A 19,572-nucleotide genomic window follows, 5' to 3' on the forward strand; every position below is an offset into this window, starting at 1 on the left:
CTGAATAAAACATTGCAGACATGAAGACAGATCACCCTAGTCACGAATGGAAGAAGGAAGCCAGATGAGAAAGGGCATGGGCTAGGTTTGATGGGACAAGGAGACATCTGGAGGATATGTCTGCTCAGCACACCCTCAGAAAAGGATGTCCCAGTCAGACAAAGTGGTGGGTGTCCCAGGCAGAAGGGAGGTTGGTGACCGAGGGTCATCAAGAGGGAAGTTCAGCCACGGTGACCAGGGCTCCACCCCTTACTCCACAACACTCTCACATGACAACCCAACAACCCCAGAGGCAACACCGTGGCACCAGGAATGTCGGTGTCCTGCTTGGTGGTTGCTGTTCCATCATTAGCCAAGGGCACTCCATGAGTGCTCACTGCTGGGTACCAAGCACTGCCGTATGCAGGGATGGCCCTGTCAGAGAGTGGATATGGTAAGTTTGGAGAGGCTGTGTCAGCACGTGCCACCTCAGCACAGGGGATAGACGTGGCAAGGAGAAGGGACAGGCTTTGATAGTCTCACTGGTGTAAGTAAATGAGACTGAACAGTGTCAGGTACTGTTTCCCCATGTTGGACATGACACCGCCATCTTGAAGCAAAGCATCCATGATGATCCTCATGAGAACTCAGACCCATTGACTCCCTTGAGGAGGGAGGGAAGGGGCTAATGGGACCATTACAAGACCTTCCTGAGGGCCTCTGGAATCTCCCCAAGATTTCTGTCTCACTGTATAAATGGACACACTTGCTGAACCCCAGTAAGCTCATTGGTTCACCAGGCTGGGCTTGAACAAAGCCTTTCCTTGGTCTGACCATGTCCTCCCGTCTGCATGAGATGTTTCTTTAGGTCTCCTCAGGGAAAGTCCCACAGCATCATGGGATTGGAGAGCTGAGTTCTGTTGCTGTGAACTCAGCTCCAGGGGCAGACACCTTCTGGGCTCTCAGAAACACCAGTCTCTCCCTCTGTATTAGTTAGTCACACAACACCCGGTGGGAAGCAACTGAGGAAGGAAGGGTTTATTTGGGCTCATGGTTTGTGGGCACAGTCAGTCCTGCTGGGGAGGGTAGGAGAACAGGGACTGTGCTAGCCCACAGCCCAGAAGCAGAGAGACAAGGGCTGGAATCCTCCTTATTTAGTCTGGGACTCTAGCCCATGGATGGTGCCACCCACAGATAAATGAGTCAATTTAGAACACCCCCCCCCACACACACACATACACACAGACATGCCCACTAGTTTGTCTCCTAGATGGTTCTAAGTCCAGTTCAAACGGTCAGTGAAGCTAGCCGTAGCACCCCCATCCCGACCTTAGACATGGGATGTTTTTAAAGCCACACCCCACCCCAGACACCATGCCTGCAACTCCCGTGCTGAGGTTGGATGAACAACAGGTACCGGAATTCCAGAGAACAGAGAGGAATGGGCACATGTGCCCACGGGTGTCTGCATTGCTCAAATTCCAGGCTGTTCTTCAGCTGCTAAAGGTTCCCCTCCTCTAGCTGGGTCAGACATCCTTCAGTACCCCCCCCCCCATACAGCTTATGCCTAGGTTGTCATTCTCATAAAAACATCTCTGGTTGGAGAGGGTCTCACGCTGTAGCAAGAGCCCCAAACCTAACGCAAGCAAAGCCCCAACCACAGCACTATCATTCACAGCAATCATAGTAAGCAGGGGTGGTGCAGCTCAAGCATAGCTGCAAGTTAGTGAGCGAAAGGGTGGCCCAGTGGTCAGGGTCTGGAGGAACTGCCATGCACTGGAAGGGAGGAAGGGGTATGCTGGAGGGTGGGGCGTGCGTGCGTGTGTGTGTGTATGTGTGTGTGTGTGTGTGTGTCCCTTTGGGAGGAGCATGCTCTTTGCCTCACCCCAGGAGGTGCTTGACAATATCCAGAGATCTTTTAGATCATCATAGCTGTCCAGGGACGGTGTCAGGCATCCTACCATGCATCAATGCCTCCCGTCACCCCCGCCACACACACACTCACTGAAGCACCTCAACTCAAGATGCCATTGGTACCAAAGTAAAGATCTCTGTTATAGGGGAAGGTTCTCGATTTACCATCTGAACCATGCTAACAAACATCACCCTGGCACCTGTTCTCTGCCAGGCACCTCCTACCTAATGCTGGGAGAAGGTGATGGTGTGGGGGGGGGGAGGGGGATTAGTGATCCAATAACATGCAGGAGGGGATGCTGGGAAGACAAGGTGCAGAGAATGAGAGACTCGGACCCTGGAGATGTCAGCAAGGACAAGGCTTCAGAGGGGAATTATGATGAGCTCTGTGTATTGAATTAACTTCAAGGTAAAGGGAGGATAAAGTTTCCCATATTTTGTAATGGGAATATGCATGTCAAGAAAATGAGAGAAATATTTTCCCACTAGCAAACTCCAGGCCTGGTTTTTGTATGTTTGTTTTTTGGGGGGTTGTTTTTTTTTTTTGTTTTGTTTTGTTTTGTTTTGTTTTCCCCTGGATATTACATCCTGAACTTGGAAGAACATTTCAAAACACAGTGGTTTGGTGTGCAGTGCAAATCCAGCTACTCCTTATCTGTACCCTTAATCGGTGCAGCAGAAGCATTAAATCACATCTTCCAAAGAGATGCTTGGGAGCAGCTTGCAGTGCCCCTGCAGCCCCTCTGGGCTTGCTGCCTGGAAAATCTGGAGTCTGCTTAGACACTTTCCTTTCCTGTCTAAAAAGAGCAGCTTCGCAAACCTGAGGGGCACAGCCGTGTCATTAAGGACACTGCCTGCTGTGTCTGGAATGGACTATCCACAGGAAACACCGCCATGGCCTCCTTTCCCTGTAGGGGGAAAACTAAGGGTGATAAATATTCAAGCTTCTGCTCTGAGACCATGCTGTGTGATCTGGCTCTGGCGATCCCAGGGGTCTGCTTGTGCAAGGGTTAAAATACATTTTCTCCCATGGCTGGGAATTCACAGTGCTTGATGTGGAAATGCAATCCACCAAGAGAGTGTGTGGATCTTTACCCTCCTGTTTGAGACATCCAAATTCCAGAGGGCCATATATGGAAAAGGCTTCAATAAGGGACATTAGGTTCAACCCTCTTCCACCCAAACAGGCAACTTTAGGGTTGGCAAACTTGTGGCCAGGTGGCCATTGGCATCCACACATCCAATGAGAATGGGTCAGGCAAACAGGAGGTGCTCAGTGAGCTTCACCGCAATAGCTGATCTGGTGTGGGAGCTCTAAGCAAGGTTTGGCATGCTTGCTGCTATGCAATTTCCCCCCAGCATGAGGGGCAGGGTTGCACATAGAAGATGAATAGGACAACCGTTCCTGAGATGGATTTGAACATTGGGCATGCTCTGCTTCTCAATGTGTGTGTGTGTGTGTGTGTGTGTGTGTGTGTGTGTGTGTGTGTGTGTGTCAGGGGGTGGGCAGGTGAATGATAGACCCAGGTTCTAGCTCAGCCCGCTTGGTGACCTCAGGAAAGTTGGGCCCCCATCTCCCGTTTTCAAACACAGTTTTTTTGTAGACTCCATGGGACCCTCACAAGTGTATGTCCAAGGTAGTGGGTCCCATCCATCCATTCAGGGCAAGCATCCTAGAGAACCAACATCCCAATCCCTGTTGGTCCTTCTTCACAGCCTTCCAAACATTTCTGGGCAAAGCAGATGTCTCCGAAGAGCTGCAGGAGGCCCTGGCTGAAAGCCGCGTGCAGAGGAACCTCCATCTGCTGTCCGTGCTGGAGCTGCTGAGGGCACCCTTTGTCCGCTGGCAGGTCATCACTGTCGTCGTCACCATGGCCAGCTACCAGCTGTGTGGACTCAACGCGGTGAGTACACTCCCCCACCCCAACACCAGCATCAACAGAGAAACTGAGGAAGGCCAGAATGTGGGTGGCTCAGCGTATGAGCCCAGGATGTCAGACTTCAGACCCCAGCTCTGCGATGTAAGCCTCCACTGAGGCCGTGCCTTTGAACATCTGCGGAACTTGGCTGGTCCTCAGTTCCCACCTCTGTAGAATGAATGGATAAAATGGAACGGACTTATCCACACTGCCAGCATAGCTTGTGCCTTGCACTGCCACCTGTTGTCCTTCGTTGAGTCCCTGGAAACAAAGTATCACAGCTCTCAATAAACAGACACAGGGAGTCAAAGGGACAGAGAACCAAAATGATTTAGATAGAAGCAGTCTTGGCGGTGTCGGCTTCATCCTATCAGAGCCCGAGTGAGCTGAGGCCTCCCTGGAGGCCCCAGGCCTCTAGCTCTCTCCAGTGTTCCAGGAGGTAAAACCCCCAAGTCAGAGAGGTTAGGAGTGTGATTGCTTCTGGGGAACCCAGTGGGATGCCTCACCTTGGGCTGTGGTCAGTTCTCTGTCCACTAAGGATGAAGACGGGCTTCCAGGCACACAGCACTGAGAGCATTAAACAGAGGGAGGGAAGGGTAGTAGGGAGCCCCCCCCACACACACACCCAAAGAGCCCAGATGATGGAGCGGAGCGGAGCATTTATACCTGCTCAGCAAGTCCGGTTCTGTTGTGGCACTTACAGATGGGAGAGGGAGTTGCAGCAAGGCTCCTGTCCAGAAAAGGGGAAACGACCGCCTGGGAAGGTAGCAGCCACACATTCTGCCAAATTTCAACATCTCCAGAGTCTATTCCCGGAAACTCTGGTGTAAGATGAGATCACTTTGTTCTTTAGTCATTCCCCCCCCCCCACTTTCTTTCTTTCTTTCTTTTTTTTTTTTTTTTTTTTTTTTTTTTTGCCTTGGTCAGATTAAGCTAGAACAATGTGGAGTGGGGGAGTTAAGAGCTCAACCTAAACCCAGAGTGGCCACTGCTGGTTCTGCCATCCCCCCCCCCAGACTAGTTCAAGGTCAGGTGTATCAGACCCTCCTTGTTTTGAAGGAAGAGGAGGAATGCACTGTTTCCTGAGGCTCAGACTTAGAGTCTTAAGGACATGTGACATCCACGCCTAATGATGGAGAGCCAGGACATTGCTGGGCAGACCCTTCTCCTCCACAGGATTTAATCTCCCATCTGCATACCCTGTAACAGAGGAACTCTGCCAGTGTCTCCATGCCCCGATGCACAGAGGTGTGCCAGCAAATCTATCTGGTGGGCTGCAAGGTGGAGACTGTTTCCACCTTCCTGGATCACATGCTTTCCCTGACACAGGACAAAGCTTTGGACCAAGTCAGCGGCCTGGTTTCCCACCTCGCTGTCACCATGTGCCTATAGCAAGCAATCTGGACCATCTCTGCTTGCCCTGGCCCGACTCTATGAACTCAGCTGTGGTCCTGATCGGGTGTACACATTAGCACCTTCTGCAGCCAGGAGATGTCCTTGGGGCCCCAAAGTTAAGCACAGAGACACTGAGACATTTTCCCAAAGGTTCATAGCTAGTAGGAGATTTGAGCACCAATTGTCTGAATCCCAAGTTCTAGGTACTTAAGCCCGAAGAAGTGAGGGCAAGTAGGTTCTATCCAGCAGGGATGAAGCCTAGGTGAGCACCAGAAGACGTTTAATAAATGAGCAAGCCTTTCCCACCTAGGCCTCAAATCAGAGCCATAGATCACTGTCTGTGGAAAGAACCCATCCCTGGGAAGAGCATAATACAAATGAACCACACCTCTCCAGTGTAACCCTTCCTTTTCACTACTGCACAAAACAAATCACAGCGCTAACAACCAGAGGCTTCAAACCACTCGTTACCGTGCAGCTTACAAGGCCAGAGGTACTCAGATCAAATCAGGCTCACTCCTCCTGGCCATGCCAGGAGAAAACCCATTCCTCTGTTTCCCCGGCTTTCTAGAAGCTGCCTCGTTTCTTTGGCTTGTGGCCCCCTTCTTCCATCTTCAGGGTCAGAAGCGATACAGTGTGTTTGGCTTTCTCTCCCTTCCTCCTCTCCCATCCCTACATCTATGACCAATTCTGCCTCCCCATTCCCCCTCTATAATGAGTGATAGCATCTACAGCCCTCTCAGGCAATCCAGGAAAATGTGCTGCCTCAAGGGCCTGACCATGTGTAGAGTCAGATTTGCCCTGGGAACTAAGATTCCCCAGACCGAGGTTCTGACCACTACATCCAGCAAGCCCAACCAGATCAACATTGCCTTGCATTCCGGGTGCTGTAGTTTGACTGAGGACTGTCCCCTACAGGCTCATGCATTAGGGCACATGGTCCCCAGGGAGTGGTGCTGGTCAGGGATACAATGGACAAGTTAGAACATGGAGATGAGCCAGAAGAAGTGTGTCCCCGTGGGACAGGTCTCACGGGTCACATCTCAGATTTCTATTTGCTCTCTTCTTGGTGTGTGACATTGTGAGGAGTCTCACCTCCATGAATGACAGACTGTACCCTCTCAAACCATGAGCCCAAATAAAACAAAAACCATCCACTTAAGTTACTCCTTGTCAGCTCGGTCCCCACCAGAAAAGTCACTAGTACGCTGGACAAGGATGAGGCAGGCAATCGGCGTATGTTGGCAAAGAAATCAGATTGCATCTCTTAGCCCATGGCCACTGAGCTTACAGCCAAGAGCAGACACAGGAGCCCTGGGTGATAATATGGAGACCTGAATCATGGCACATGCTTTAAAGAGAGAGGGTTCCCGGCGGGTACCTCTGCTCCAGTGTCGTCATGTGGGTGTGGCTCTTGCTTTCTTCTTAGTCTTCTCATAGCTGCAAAGGGCTAGATTGATTGCATAACATGGCGCCTCACCAAAACGCTACACCAGGAGCTAAGAGGGAGGCATCTGGGACATTGAAATGGAGACTCAGAAAGTCACCAGCCCTGCCCCTGTTGGGGCTCCTCAAGGATACATCCCCAAGGAGGATGGCTTCACAGATGCCTCCTACCCACACTGACAACTTAGGCTCCTTTTATCCAAAGAGTGTGCATATCTCCATGGAGAGAAGGAACCATCTAGAAGGTGCCTGTTGTTTGCCATATGAAGGCTTTACCTGGACACTTCAGCATGTTAGAAGCACTGCAGTAGGGAACCAGGGACAGCCTGCAGAGTAGGAGCTCATGCGCACTTAGTGAGACGGGGGCATCCTGGCTCCGTGGCTCTGTGACTCTGAGTGTACCAAGTGCTTCCTCTCTCAGGCCACAAGGGCCTGAAGCTGTCAGATCATATCACCTTCAGTTCACACAGAGGTCGAAGCAGAGGCAGTCACCTCCTCCTCCTCCTTGAAATGAGGTGCGGGGGTGGGGGGCTACATGGATCAGGCAGAATGGGACAGGCTAGCCTTGCAGACCTCACAGGCTCCAGGCTCCTGCCTACCAGTGTCTAGATGCATCCAGTGAGATGGCTCAGCCCCCGTCATGGCCATACTACGATGAACACAGAATGTCATGCCCAGTGATGCTCAACACTGACTTTTAACCTGCTGAGGATGTCCACAGCTGTGCCTCTGTAGAGGTGGGAGGTTCTCAGCCGTGGGGCTAGAGAATAGCTTCTACAGGGAAATATATACCAAGTGTGGGTGGGGGCTGGAAGCTCTCTCTCTTGTGAGTGGAAGGTAGAGAGCATGATGGCACTAAAACCAGTGAGTTGGCATGTCAATAAATAATACTCTTAACCAAGTCTGCAATCCAGCTGTGACTGGTCTGGATGACCATGGCTACCCAAAGGGGAGGGAGCCTGTGTGACAAATCCAGGGTTTGGAATGATTGATAGCCTCGGGCATACAGGAACTGTTGGGCTAGTGAGTGATTGCCTCTGTTCCCTGCAAATTTGGTAGTCAAGGTTCATACGGATAGCCTGAAGTTCAACTTCCCCACCCACTCAAATAGGAGGCAGATAACACAGGGCAGTGGCTCCTCACTTCATGTGAACATTAAAGCCCATCTCTGCCAACTGATGTCCAGGCTCAGGGCAGTGACTCATTTTAATTGTGTCTCTGAGTGTTCAGGAGACCCTATGAAGAATTACTTGTCACTGCAAAGCTAACCAGCTGTTGGATACAAGTCAGTACCAATTCTCCCGGAATAGCTTGTCAAACAACTGTTTGTAACAAGATAGATTAGAAACAAGGGCTTCCTCACACAAGCATCAGAGCAGTGAGTAGCCAGTGTTGCGCCTGAGCTGTGGGCATCCGTGGCTCTGCCAAGAGCTGCCACTGTCCCGGTGTTTCTGTGAGGGGGCCCAGTGACGCAACTGCTGACAACCGCTCCGTGGCGTGATTAAAGGCTTTTCATTGTAGATTTGAGAGAGAGAGAGAGAGAGAACCTCTAGAGGCATCTGGAAGAGTCTAGAGCAGAGGGAAAAAGAAGTAGACTGAATATGGCCAGGGCTAGGGTAGAGGGAGAGTGGGAGAGAATAGCGGAGATGGCGGGGTAGCGAGAGATAGAGACTAGAGCAGAGAGAGAGAGAGAATAAGAGTGGGCAAGAGGATGAAAGTGGGAGTATCTGGGTTATAAGGGGGATGACTATCTGCGTGGGGGTGACCCCACGAGCTGGAGGGAGTTAAGGGTACAGGAGGAGATGAAAAGGGCAGGATGCTAGCATGGACTTTGAAGTGTGTATCAGGTGCTTGTGATACTGAGGGAGCCTAGAAGGTCAGCACGGGCTTTGATACCCTGATAGGGTCCTCAGGTAGCCATGCCAGGAGTAAAGGAAATGACTCCCTTTGACAGGTGGGAACCATTTTCACAAGCTCCTCGGGAATGCTGGCTTTCTTCTAACAGCCAGAGCCCCTCCTATAGTCCGGTTGGGCTCGTTTCTGTATATTTGGACTGCCTTTGGGGGGTTTGGGGACCAGGAGTTCCCTTTGGACCTGACTGTAGATCTATAGTTACACAGACCTCAGGAGCATCACTTGTGCTGTGTGTACAATTGTGGAGTCATCGTGGCAGTTTCTTGTGGGTGATGGTAAAATGTTCTGCGGAGCAGAAACAGTTCTTGATTCACACAAAGCATGCTTACCCAAGGTTAATCGATGACCCAAGACGGATGCTGAGGTTCCAGCTATCATGTCCGCCACCCTTGACTACAGAAAGGAAAGTGGGCAGAAATAAAATAAAAGAAACTTGAGAGCATACCTCGTTGATAAAGTTTCTTTAAAGGAAGAGGAGGAAGGGGGCAGGAGGGGGGGGTGGCCAGTGACATGGCTCATCCTGTAAAAGTTCTTGCTACCAAGTCTGACCTGGGTCCCCATGGTGGAAAGAGAGAACTGACTCCTAGAACTTCTTTCCTCACCTCCCCTACACACACACACACACCACACACCATACACACACACACACACACACACCATACACACACACCATACACACACACCATACACACACACACACACACCATACACACACACCATACACACACCACACACACACACACCACACACACACACCTACACACACACCACACACACCACACACCACACACACACACACACACATACACACACACCATACACACACACCATACACACACACCATACACACACACACACCACACACACACACCTACACACACACCACACACACATACACACACACACACCACACACACACACACATACCACACACACACACACACACACCACACACACACACACACACACACACACACACACACACACACACACACACACACACACACACCACACACACACCTACACACACCACACACACACCACACACACACACCACACACACACCTACACACACCACACACACACACATACACACACCACACACACACACACCACACACACACACCACACACACACACACCACACACCACACACACACACACACACCACACACACACACCTACACACACCACACACACACATACACACCACACACACACACACACACACACACACACACACAGGTACACATGCACTTCACTGCCCCAACAGTAAATAAATAAATAAATGAAAAGGTAAAGTAAAATAACAAGCCTCCTGCCAGCTCTCACCAATATTTATGTCGCTACCCTCCTCACTGCAAGGCAGTCTCAGGTGGGCAGACATCACTCCCAGGGACACAGGGGTATGTTAGAGAAGAAGGAAGGGAACCATGTGGCCACATAGCTCACCTGTGAGTCTGAATTCAGTGGCGCTGTGCACAGAGATCCTCACACCTTGTCTAACTTGGGGAGGAGGCTGAGGTCTCTGAATGACCTTTCTGTTCTTCATTACAGATCTGGTTCTACACCAATAGCATCTTTGGGAAAGCTGGGATCCCTCAGGACAAGATTCCATACATCACCCTGAGCACTGGTGGAATTGAGACGCTAGCTGCCATCTTCTCTGTAAGTCACCAAGGGCTCCCGAGAATGCCCCAGGAGCGAAATGGCACACAGGCACCCAGGGAAACTAACAGGGCTTGCTTCATGAGGGGGGGCCTTGTCAAGGGGCCCTGTCTGGATTTGAGAGAGGCTCAGGCTCCATGACCCGTCACCCACCTAGGCTCTTTCTCTCTGTATCTCCATTCCTCCTGTCTCCAATCAAAACAAACCAAATCCTAGCCGTAGCTGTGTGATGTTGGATGCTGTGTTCAATTTCCCTGAGCCTTGGCTTCTTAAAGATGCTCTCAAGTCTGTCTTCTCATGGGAGTGTGGTGTGTGCTTCATTCTATAGACATTCAGTACCCCTGGGGCTCTTCAGAAATGAAAGAGGGAGAAACTGACATCTCTGACATGGCAGAGTGTGTGTTCTGACCTTGAAAGCGATGCTCAGGCCTTCAGTCTCCCCCGCTGATCTCCACCGACAAGGGTGATGTCAGCACAACCGTGCCGATTCTGCATCCCACTGCATCTCCTTACCTTCCCGGATTGTTCTAACAAGCTTCTTCTTAAAAACGGGTACCAATAAACATGTAGACGAGTGATGGATGCGTTTTGTTAGAGGGAAAGCATTCCAGTGTTCTGCCAACCATGAGCATCACCAAACCCCATCTCCAGCTGTAGGCTGCAAAATCCCACTACTAATTCTGACTTTGATCAACAGAACTCAGTCAGTCTGGGGTAGAAATGGCAGAGGAAGCAGAAGAGGTTTGGAATTTGGGTTTTTGTTTTGGTTTGGTTTTTGTTGCTATAAGAAACCAATACCAACTTATTAGGGTACATCTATGAAAATCCAGGAAAACTTGAAAGAATGAAAATTCCCTCCAATCAGGCTGTTCAGGTGGCCTGGGAAATGCCAGCTCATCTCTACTCTGTATCCAGCCTTGCTCTGTTCCTGGAAGGCAGTGACTATGTCTACATCCTAGCTGCCAGGGTCCTGCCTTTCTAACAGCGGCTGGTGCAGAATGACTTCCCTCCTACTATTGATCTGGCGGGTTTAATGGGGTGCACCATATAGCCAGAAAAGAGTCTTATGAGAATTAGCTCTGGTGATGAAGGCTCTATCTGCTCTCCAAAGCCCATGAGCCATCCCGTCTTGGCTTCTGCCCATCTCTTCTCAGAACATGGGTGGTCTGTGTTCCCATGCCAGCTCCACTTCAAGTCCTTGTGTCCTTGCAGAGAAGAACATAGCAGGGACACTGTGTGTGTGTGTTTGTGTGTGTGTGCGCGCGTGCGCGTGCGAGCGCACGTGTGTTCAGAACTGGACAGCTCTATATTTCATCTGGGACATCCACTTACCAGCAGGCTGGGGAAATAGCCATATATCTCTGAATGGATTTGCATATTTATAACATTAGCTTTTAACCCTTGCCATCTGTGGCAGGTAAAATTAATGGATCCCAAAGATCTGCAGGTCTTGAGATTGTGTCAAAGGGGACTTCACAGGTGGGAGGAAGGACCTTGAGCTGTGGAGGTCCCCTGCTTATCTGGGCAGCCAATGAACCTTTGACATGACAAAAGGTCAATGAACAGCAGGTGAGGTCAGGATGTAAGGGTTACCATGGTTACCTGGCCTGAAAGATGAAGAAGGGGTAGGGACATAGAACCCATGAGGCTTCTGGGAACTGGGAAAGCCAGTCCTTTCTTCCCCAGCCTCCACTGTGAGTTTTGTCCTGTGATACCTGCTCTGGACCTGTGGCTGCCCAAGCCATAAACTGCTACCTTTGAGTTGTTTTAAGCTGCTTGTTAAAGTAATGACAAGATACTTTAACTCTGCAAAAAAGGGTTGTCATGGAAACAAAAATCAAAGCCTATGGCAGCTCCTTCTCCTCCCCCAAACTCAACATTCTCCAAGTCCTCTGCTCTTTCTAAAGTTTATGTAACCTGCTTTTCAGGGCCACTCAGACTTTGTCCAACCCCTCGAGGTAATTTCCTGTCAATAAAGGGCTCCCTGATTATTTTTTCCACTCTCTTTACTGAGGTTTTTGACACTCTATAAAATGACTCTGAGGCGTAATAAAACCGAGGAGAAAAGACTCTCGTTCTTTTGATCTGGGGTTAATTTGGGCAGCAGCCATCATCCAGCAGCTTGCTGGCTGTAAATAATTGCCATCTTGTAGAACAGCTGGCTTTTCGGGGCTGTGTTTTGGGGGCTGCAACTGTGCTGTTCAGATGAGTGAATTCCCATGGAGTGTCATTCACCCATGAGGATGACCATGTGGTGTGGACAGAGCCATGGGAAGCCAGCTCTACCTCTGGTAGGAGGCATGGACTCTGCTTTTAAAAGCCAGGATCAGGATCCACAGCAAAGTGGTTTTGCTTGTGGCAGCGCAGGCTATACTATGTTGAACTAAACACACATCTTTAAGGGTTTCCAAACTTCCCAGTGTTCCTGAAATTTCAGTGTCACTGTCTTCATTCTCTGTGGCCAAAATGTGAGATACTGGATCTAATGTGTGCAGAGCGTGAAGGTCAGGGTGACAGGGGACAGCAAGGGCTTCTTTGGACTCGGTGCTCCCCTGGCCATGTTGCTGTTCACCACCTGGGTAACTTTGAGACCCGATGCCCAGGTTTTTCTGACCTCTTCTCCCCCCCCCCCCACACACACTTTCTTCTTTGGGAGTAGTGGTGATAATGTCATCCCAACAGGTACTGCTGAGGACCGCACTGAGCCCAATGGAGACTCAGCGACCTGTCGATTGTGACATGACTCCCTAGAACTCACATGCTGGGATCCCCAAATCCCTCCCAGTGTGACCTCATTTGGAGACAGGTCATTGCAGGTGTTGTTAGTTAAACTAGGATTGGATAATAATACTGGAGTGGGTTGAGCCCACAAATTCATTACGCCTTTACAAAAAGGGAAATTTTGGACACAGACATGTCCAGGGAGAGCACCACGTGGATACTTGAGTCTTGATGTTAAAAGGAAAGGACAGCAGAATGCAGGAGAAGGTCAAGGCGCATCTCAGATGGCAGGAGAGGGTTTGAGGCAGGCCCTCAGAAGGCAGGGCGGGGCTCCCCTGCACCCTCGCAGGGAATAGGCTTTGCGGGTACCTTGATCTTGGATTTACAGCTGAGAAAGTGAGGAAGATCCCTGCTGTCTGAGCCCTTCTGTGTGTAGTACACCTACCACTGCTGCTGTGGGAACTTATGCAATGGTTATCTGAGACTGAGTCCGAGTTCACAGAGCAAAGCGTAGAGGAGCTCAGCAGGGGAGACACCCCATCAGGTAAAAACAGAGCCAGACATCCGTGTTGGTCCCCACCTACTCCCTGCAGGTGTGACCTCCTCTGAGCTGGACAGTTCTGAGAGTTAGAACTGGGCAAGACGCTTAGGGCTTGCAGATCTGTCTGTTTTGCCCTGTGGAAAGTTCATCCCTGCATGACAGTGAGATGTTGGTTTTAGAAACTACTCTGCCCCTCCCAGGCTGAGTCTTTCCCAATCCTGATTCCCAGGCTTCTGGTTCTTGCCTGGCTGATGGGATGCTTAAGGAATGTTGTACCCAGTGCCCCAGCAACCTCAGGGAAGTACCCTGTCTACTTTTGCAATCTGGTTGAAATCTCTCAAGCTTATCCCTCTTAGAGACCATGCCCCCCCCCCCACACACACCCTGGGAGTGACGTCAGTGAAGAGGTAATGCCTGGTCACTCACGCTTTTGCTGTGGATGCATAAACGGTCATAGAGGAGAAAAGTTTACAAAACTGGGATAAGCAGAGATTTCTTCGATTAGATGCACAACCATGAACCATTTTTAAAATTAATAAATTGGATTTTGTCAGAAATTTAACTTGCGACCATTTAAAAGACGTGGCTGAGAAAGTGAAAAGGCAAGCCTGACAGGGAGCTTGTGTCCTGAATATGTAAAGAATCCTGGGAACTCGAGAAGAACTGCACTCTGAAGGTATCTGAACAGAACTTTCCCAAGGGAAATCCTCAAAGGTCAAAAAGCACAGGAGAAAGTTCTCAGTACTATCAGGGGAGGTAAAATGCACAATAAGATCCTGTCATTCTCCACAAGGATAGGCAAAATTTACATCCTGACAATTCCAAATGTTGCCAAGGAAATGGAGCAACGGGGACTCTCAACACTGCTGCTAGGAGTTGAAAGTCACATTACCCTCTTCAGGGAATGTTTCTGACAGTTACCCATTCACTCACCACCCCACTCACAAGTATTTACCCAAGAGAAACAAAACCCATGTCTACATAGAGACTCATACGCTGGTGTTCTTAACAGCTTTGTGTATGAGAGGCCAAACCCAGAAGCAACCCCTTGTCCATCAACAGATGCATGGAGAAAAGCTGTGGTATGTCCGCCCAGTGGAATATTGCTCATCCTCAAAAACAAAGAACGGTTCGTGTGTATCACAAACAAGATGGATAGGTCTCACAAGGGCTACAAAGGTTTGTGTGAAATTCTAAAACTGGTGCTAGAAAGTGGATCAGGGCTGTGTGGAGCTGAGATGGGATCATAGAGAGACAATTGGTGGTAGTGGGATATAGTTTCTATATCTCATTTGCGGTTGTGGTAACAATGTAAATTTGTGGAGAAAAATATTAGGCTGCAGAATTAAAATGAGGACACTTCATTGAACAAAACTCAGCAAAGTTGATTTTTAAAATCATAAACAGAAACATGTTGCCATTGCTGCCTGCTCAAAGGTCCCAGCACATTGTGGGAGAGATGGTGGCCGCAGAGGGGACCTTACAGTTCAGAGTCTCCAGAGGGGCTTCTCAGCACCAGAAGCCTGGCTGTTGGCTCCTAGCTGACATCAGAACCCTTGAAGCGCAGCTGTTCATCTTGAGTTAGTGTCTTCCCTGGTGGCTTTAGTCTGGAGTAGGAATACCCTGTCACCCTAATCCCTTCAGACAGGCTGAGCTGCAGTATACCTTGGAGGAGAGAGAGCACACTGGTGCCCAGGCCAGGCAGGCCTGGAGCAGGGGAGAGCTGCCTCCTCACTCCAGTCTCTCTGAAAGCTGTCTCCTCGGCATCTTCCGAGACCTTCTTCTGCTGTCTGTCATTTCCCAAGCAGGAGCATGTTCCAGCTTCTTCAGTGACCTGGGGGAGAGCATGTCTCCTCCCCAACGAAGTTCCTGAATATCATATATCATAGTGTGAAATATCCGTTCTTAGCTAGCTTGTATTTGAGGGCTCACTTTCAACTGTTAACTCTGTGGTTGACTCACTTGAGGAAGCGGCTCTCACAGTCTAGCCCAGGGCCCTGCACTTTGTAATGTTTATCAATAAACAGCCTGTGTCCACCTCTGTGTGGAATGTAACATTCTGTCACATCTGAGTGTGACACACCTTAATCCTGAATTCACAGCACAAGGCGGGTTTAGCCATAGAGACTCTCTGTGTAACAATGTGACATGTTAATCTCTGACTGTGACAAGCTAACCTCAACACAGCTGTTACAAGCCTCAGAATCAGTACAGCAAAGTAATATGCTTGCTTATCTCACTGCAACCTGGTCCCCTATGTGATACTGAAGCTAAGGTCTCTGTCACCAGGGACCTTAGCTCATCTCCTCTGAGATACTGAGGAGACAAAGCCTCCCATCCTCCAGCTCTGAGCTGCTGTTAGCCTTGGAGCTCTCACAGATAATCATAAGAGTAGCTTCCATACTTTAGAATTTAGTGACGTTTTAGATGGCTATAGAAATTTGCTAGGCTGGGTTCTGGAAATGACCTGTGAGATATATATATATATATATATATATATATATATATATAATCTTTGCTAGGTTCAAGCTTAGACCCCAGTGCTGGGGAGGCTGGGGCATAGATCTCTGGAGGTTCATGGGTAGCCAGCCTAAAATAACCAGTAAGACCCCAGAAGAACAGGGGGGTCTGCCTCACATTAAAAAGAGGCGGGAAATATTTGAGGAATGACCTAGTGGTTTGCTGGCCTCAACAGGCAAGCCTGCAGGCAAACACACGTGCACGCATACAGGCAAGCATACACAAACCTGGGGCTCACTGTTTTGCTGTTTTATACAGTAACTCTATTTTCTAGTCTCATCTTTATTTATTTTATTTAAATTATATGCTGAGGATTTCCCAACCTATCCACAACTAACTGAAAATATTTTCATTCCCAGATATTTACGACCCAGATCCTCCGGTATTTATTTTACAGCTTAGGTCATGGGTGTTCTTACAGACTGAGTCCTCATGAGGAGATAGCATGCAGGTTTTCAGAAGTGTTCTGAAGAGGCAGAGCACCCGTCATTCGCTTGTGTGTCTTTCGCTGACTCGCTCTGCCTTGGGGGGTGCATCCCAGGATGGCTCTGCACCTCTAATCCTGGGTGGTTCTGACCTGCCTTTGTCACTGGGACCCACTCTCTAGTCCTGATGCTCAGGACCTTGTGGCCCCATTAATGCCTCCCCTTTGATGGGGTCCAGTTCTTGAAGGCTTAGGTACTCTCTCCTGTCTCTGTCTGTCTGTATATATGTCTCTCTCTCTCTCTCTTTCCTTCCTCCCCTCCCCTCCTCCTCTCTTTCTCCCTCTGCCTTTTCCCTCTCCTTATTGCCTCTCTCCACCCGCGTTCCCCATAACGTTCTACTTTCTCCTTCCTTCATGACCTTCCCTGGCTCTCACACCCTTCCACACCTCCCGTAGAATGAGCTCACTATCTCTCTCCTCTCCATCTTCACTGACCTCCCCGTACATCTGTATGTCCTTCACTGTATATCTGCCTTGCTTACTCCATCAACAAAAAGGGCTCCATGGCAGCCAAGGATGTTATGAGCAGTTTCCCACCAGCCAGCCTGGTCCCAAAGCCGCACCAGCCCCCCCCCCCAACACGCAGAGACGATGTATTAATTATAAAACTGTTAGCCAGTTACTAGCACTTCTTATTGGCTAGCTCTATCTTAAATATTAACCCATTTCTATCAATCTGTTTCCACGTGGTTTTGGCTTACCGGGAATGTCAGCCCTGCATCTACTTTGCCTGCTACATCTCTGCAGAGAAGAGGGCGATTTCCTGTTTGTTCCTGCTTATATTCTGATTCTGACTAGCTACATCATTGCCTGCCTGTCTGTACAAATCTCCAGACTAGGTCACTTCCTGCCTGGCCAATCGGAAATTTATTCATCAACCAATAAGACAAGCATACATGCAGAAGAACATTCCCCATCATCTCTTCTGTCTAAATAAAAAGAAGGGTTTTAGCTTTGACATAGTAAAATTACATATAACAAAACAGTATTAAGCAAGAACTAGAGTTAACAATAGTTAGTCCATTAACATTATCAAGAATTAAAGAAAATATTCTGTCATCTATCCAATCTTTGTGATTATAAAGTCTTATATGTAACTTATCTTTAATCCTAACCAAGAAAAAGTATAACCATAACTATCCGTCTTCAACTCCCTCAAAGACCACAGAAGGATAGTATATAAACTCTAGAAATGACAGAGACAACTCGCTGCCTGGTCAGTCACCCGAAGTTCTTCTGTAATGTTCCATCATCAGCCTATAGGCCACAGTGTGTCTGTCAGACTCATCAGCAAAGCAGGAAATTTCAAACTGTCCCAGCTGTGTTGGCAATTTGTCAGTCATTTTTCTCTGTGTCCTGTAGAATTTCTGGCAGAAATTTCTTCCATGAAGCAGGAACCCTTCAGGACTGTCCATCTTGTTTTGTGAGTTCAGCAGTCACTTTCCTGTGGGCCCTGCATGCCCAGTTTATACAGCAGTAGTCAAACAGTTAGGCAAGTTTTGAAGTTACTCTTTAGCAGTTTCTTGCCCAAATGTCTACTCTTGATGTATATATATATATATATATATATATATATATATATATATATATATAAAGCAAACTCCATAACAAGTTTCTTTGATGCCTATCTTTTTCTCAGATGTAATGGGTGTTGCCAGGAACAGTTGTGCCTCACTGTTAAGAAAAGCCCTAACCCATTTTGAATGCCATATTTTGTAAGACTTTGAAAGGTTTGAAGAATATTTATCCATCTCAAATATATCTTTCTATATCTAGAAAACCTAACTAAAGTTTTGACTATTGTAGGTTACTATCTATAATCTGTACCAAATTATACATTACATTTTTAAATGAGCTATATAAACACAATACCTAAACAAGAGAAGAAATATACATATCACAAAATTGACCTTAAATTTGCATCAATAAATGAAAATCCATTCCAAAACAAAGTATTCATTTCTATGCCATAATCCTATTTTTACCTTTAAAAAGATATTGGTTGTGATATTAGCCATTTAAAACCAACCACATTTAAATGAAAACAAACATTTGTAAACAATATTTGGGAATTTGGGCATTGTTCTTTCCAAACTGCTTCCTGCTGTCTTGAGGCTCCAAAGGAGACACAGAAATCCTGGCTGTAGTGGTCTGCAAGGCTGTCTTGTCCCAGCTGTTTTGAATGTTGGATCACCTGGGCCACTGCTTCAGGGAGTCTGGCTTGATCAAACCATGTTAGTCTGGAAGGAATCCACAGCTTTTCATTTTCTGTGGAAACAAAAATAGAAATTCTTTTCCCCAGTAACCTGTCCTTAGACTTAAAATTTGAAGTCAAAGCATTTTTAATATATGTGTTGGATTAATTCAGCAGCATTGATAATCAAGTGTATTTTTAGCAGTTGTTCCTTCCTTAGCAATTGAGCAATTCAAAGACAACACAATAGTGTACAGTATCCAGTATTTTCTAGTTTTATGTGGCTTTTTTGTTACTCTATTTCTTTTACTTGTTTTTTTTTTTTTTTTTTTTTTGAGACAGGGTTTCTCTGTGTAACTTTGGCTGCTCTGGAATTCACTCTGCATACCAGGTTCACTTTGAAATCACAGAGGTCTGTCTGACGGCCTCTGCCTCCGGAGAGCTGGAATGTAAGGCGGTGCCACCCCACCCAGCTGTTCTCTTACTATTTTTTTTTTTTAAACCATTGTATCCTGTTTCTTTCTCTGTCCCAAGCCTATGTATACTTTAAAATACACTGTAAACCTTTAGAGGTTTTTCTTTATCTTCTTCTGTCTTTATGGGTAACTCTTTATCTTTTTCTGGCCATGAGTCTTTTATCTGCTAAACAATAACATTGCTTTCCAGTTTGGGGGGGGGGGGTTCCTTTACCGCCAGCACTGAGAGCTGTGCTCACCGCCTTGGTCTATGCTGCCGGCTTGGAGATGTGGTCACTGCCACTGCCAGCTGTCCTGTTATACACACCATTCAGTTGGTAGCAGGGCCTCTCAAAAGGGCCCTGAGTTTTTTTGCTGCTTATGCAGATTCAGGAAGACTCCCTTAAAGGTACCGTACGAGTC

The 19,572-nt window shown here is 48.1% G+C and overlaps 1 protein-coding gene across 4 annotated transcripts in view; it reads left to right on the top strand.

The window, feature by feature from the left end:
• Window positions 1-19,572, top strand: part of Slc2a9 (solute carrier family 2 member 9) — a 114,594-nt gene that overhangs the window by 62,296 nt on the left and 32,726 nt on the right. For all 4 annotated transcript variants that reach the window (XM_051200288.1, XM_051200290.1, XM_051200287.1 and 1 more), the window contains 2 exons: window positions 3,610-3,797; window positions 10,124-10,234. In XM_051200288.1, coding sequence (XP_051056245.1) covers window positions 3,610-3,797; window positions 10,124-10,234 — 299 coding nt within the window. The remainder of the gene's footprint in view (window positions 1-3,609; window positions 3,798-10,123; window positions 10,235-19,572) is intronic.

Source organism: Phodopus roborovskii, unplaced genomic scaffold (assembly GCF_943737965.1).
Source record: "Phodopus roborovskii unplaced genomic scaffold, PHOROB, whole genome shotgun sequence".
Taxonomy (NCBI): Eukaryota; Metazoa; Chordata; class Mammalia; order Rodentia; family Cricetidae; genus Phodopus; species Phodopus roborovskii.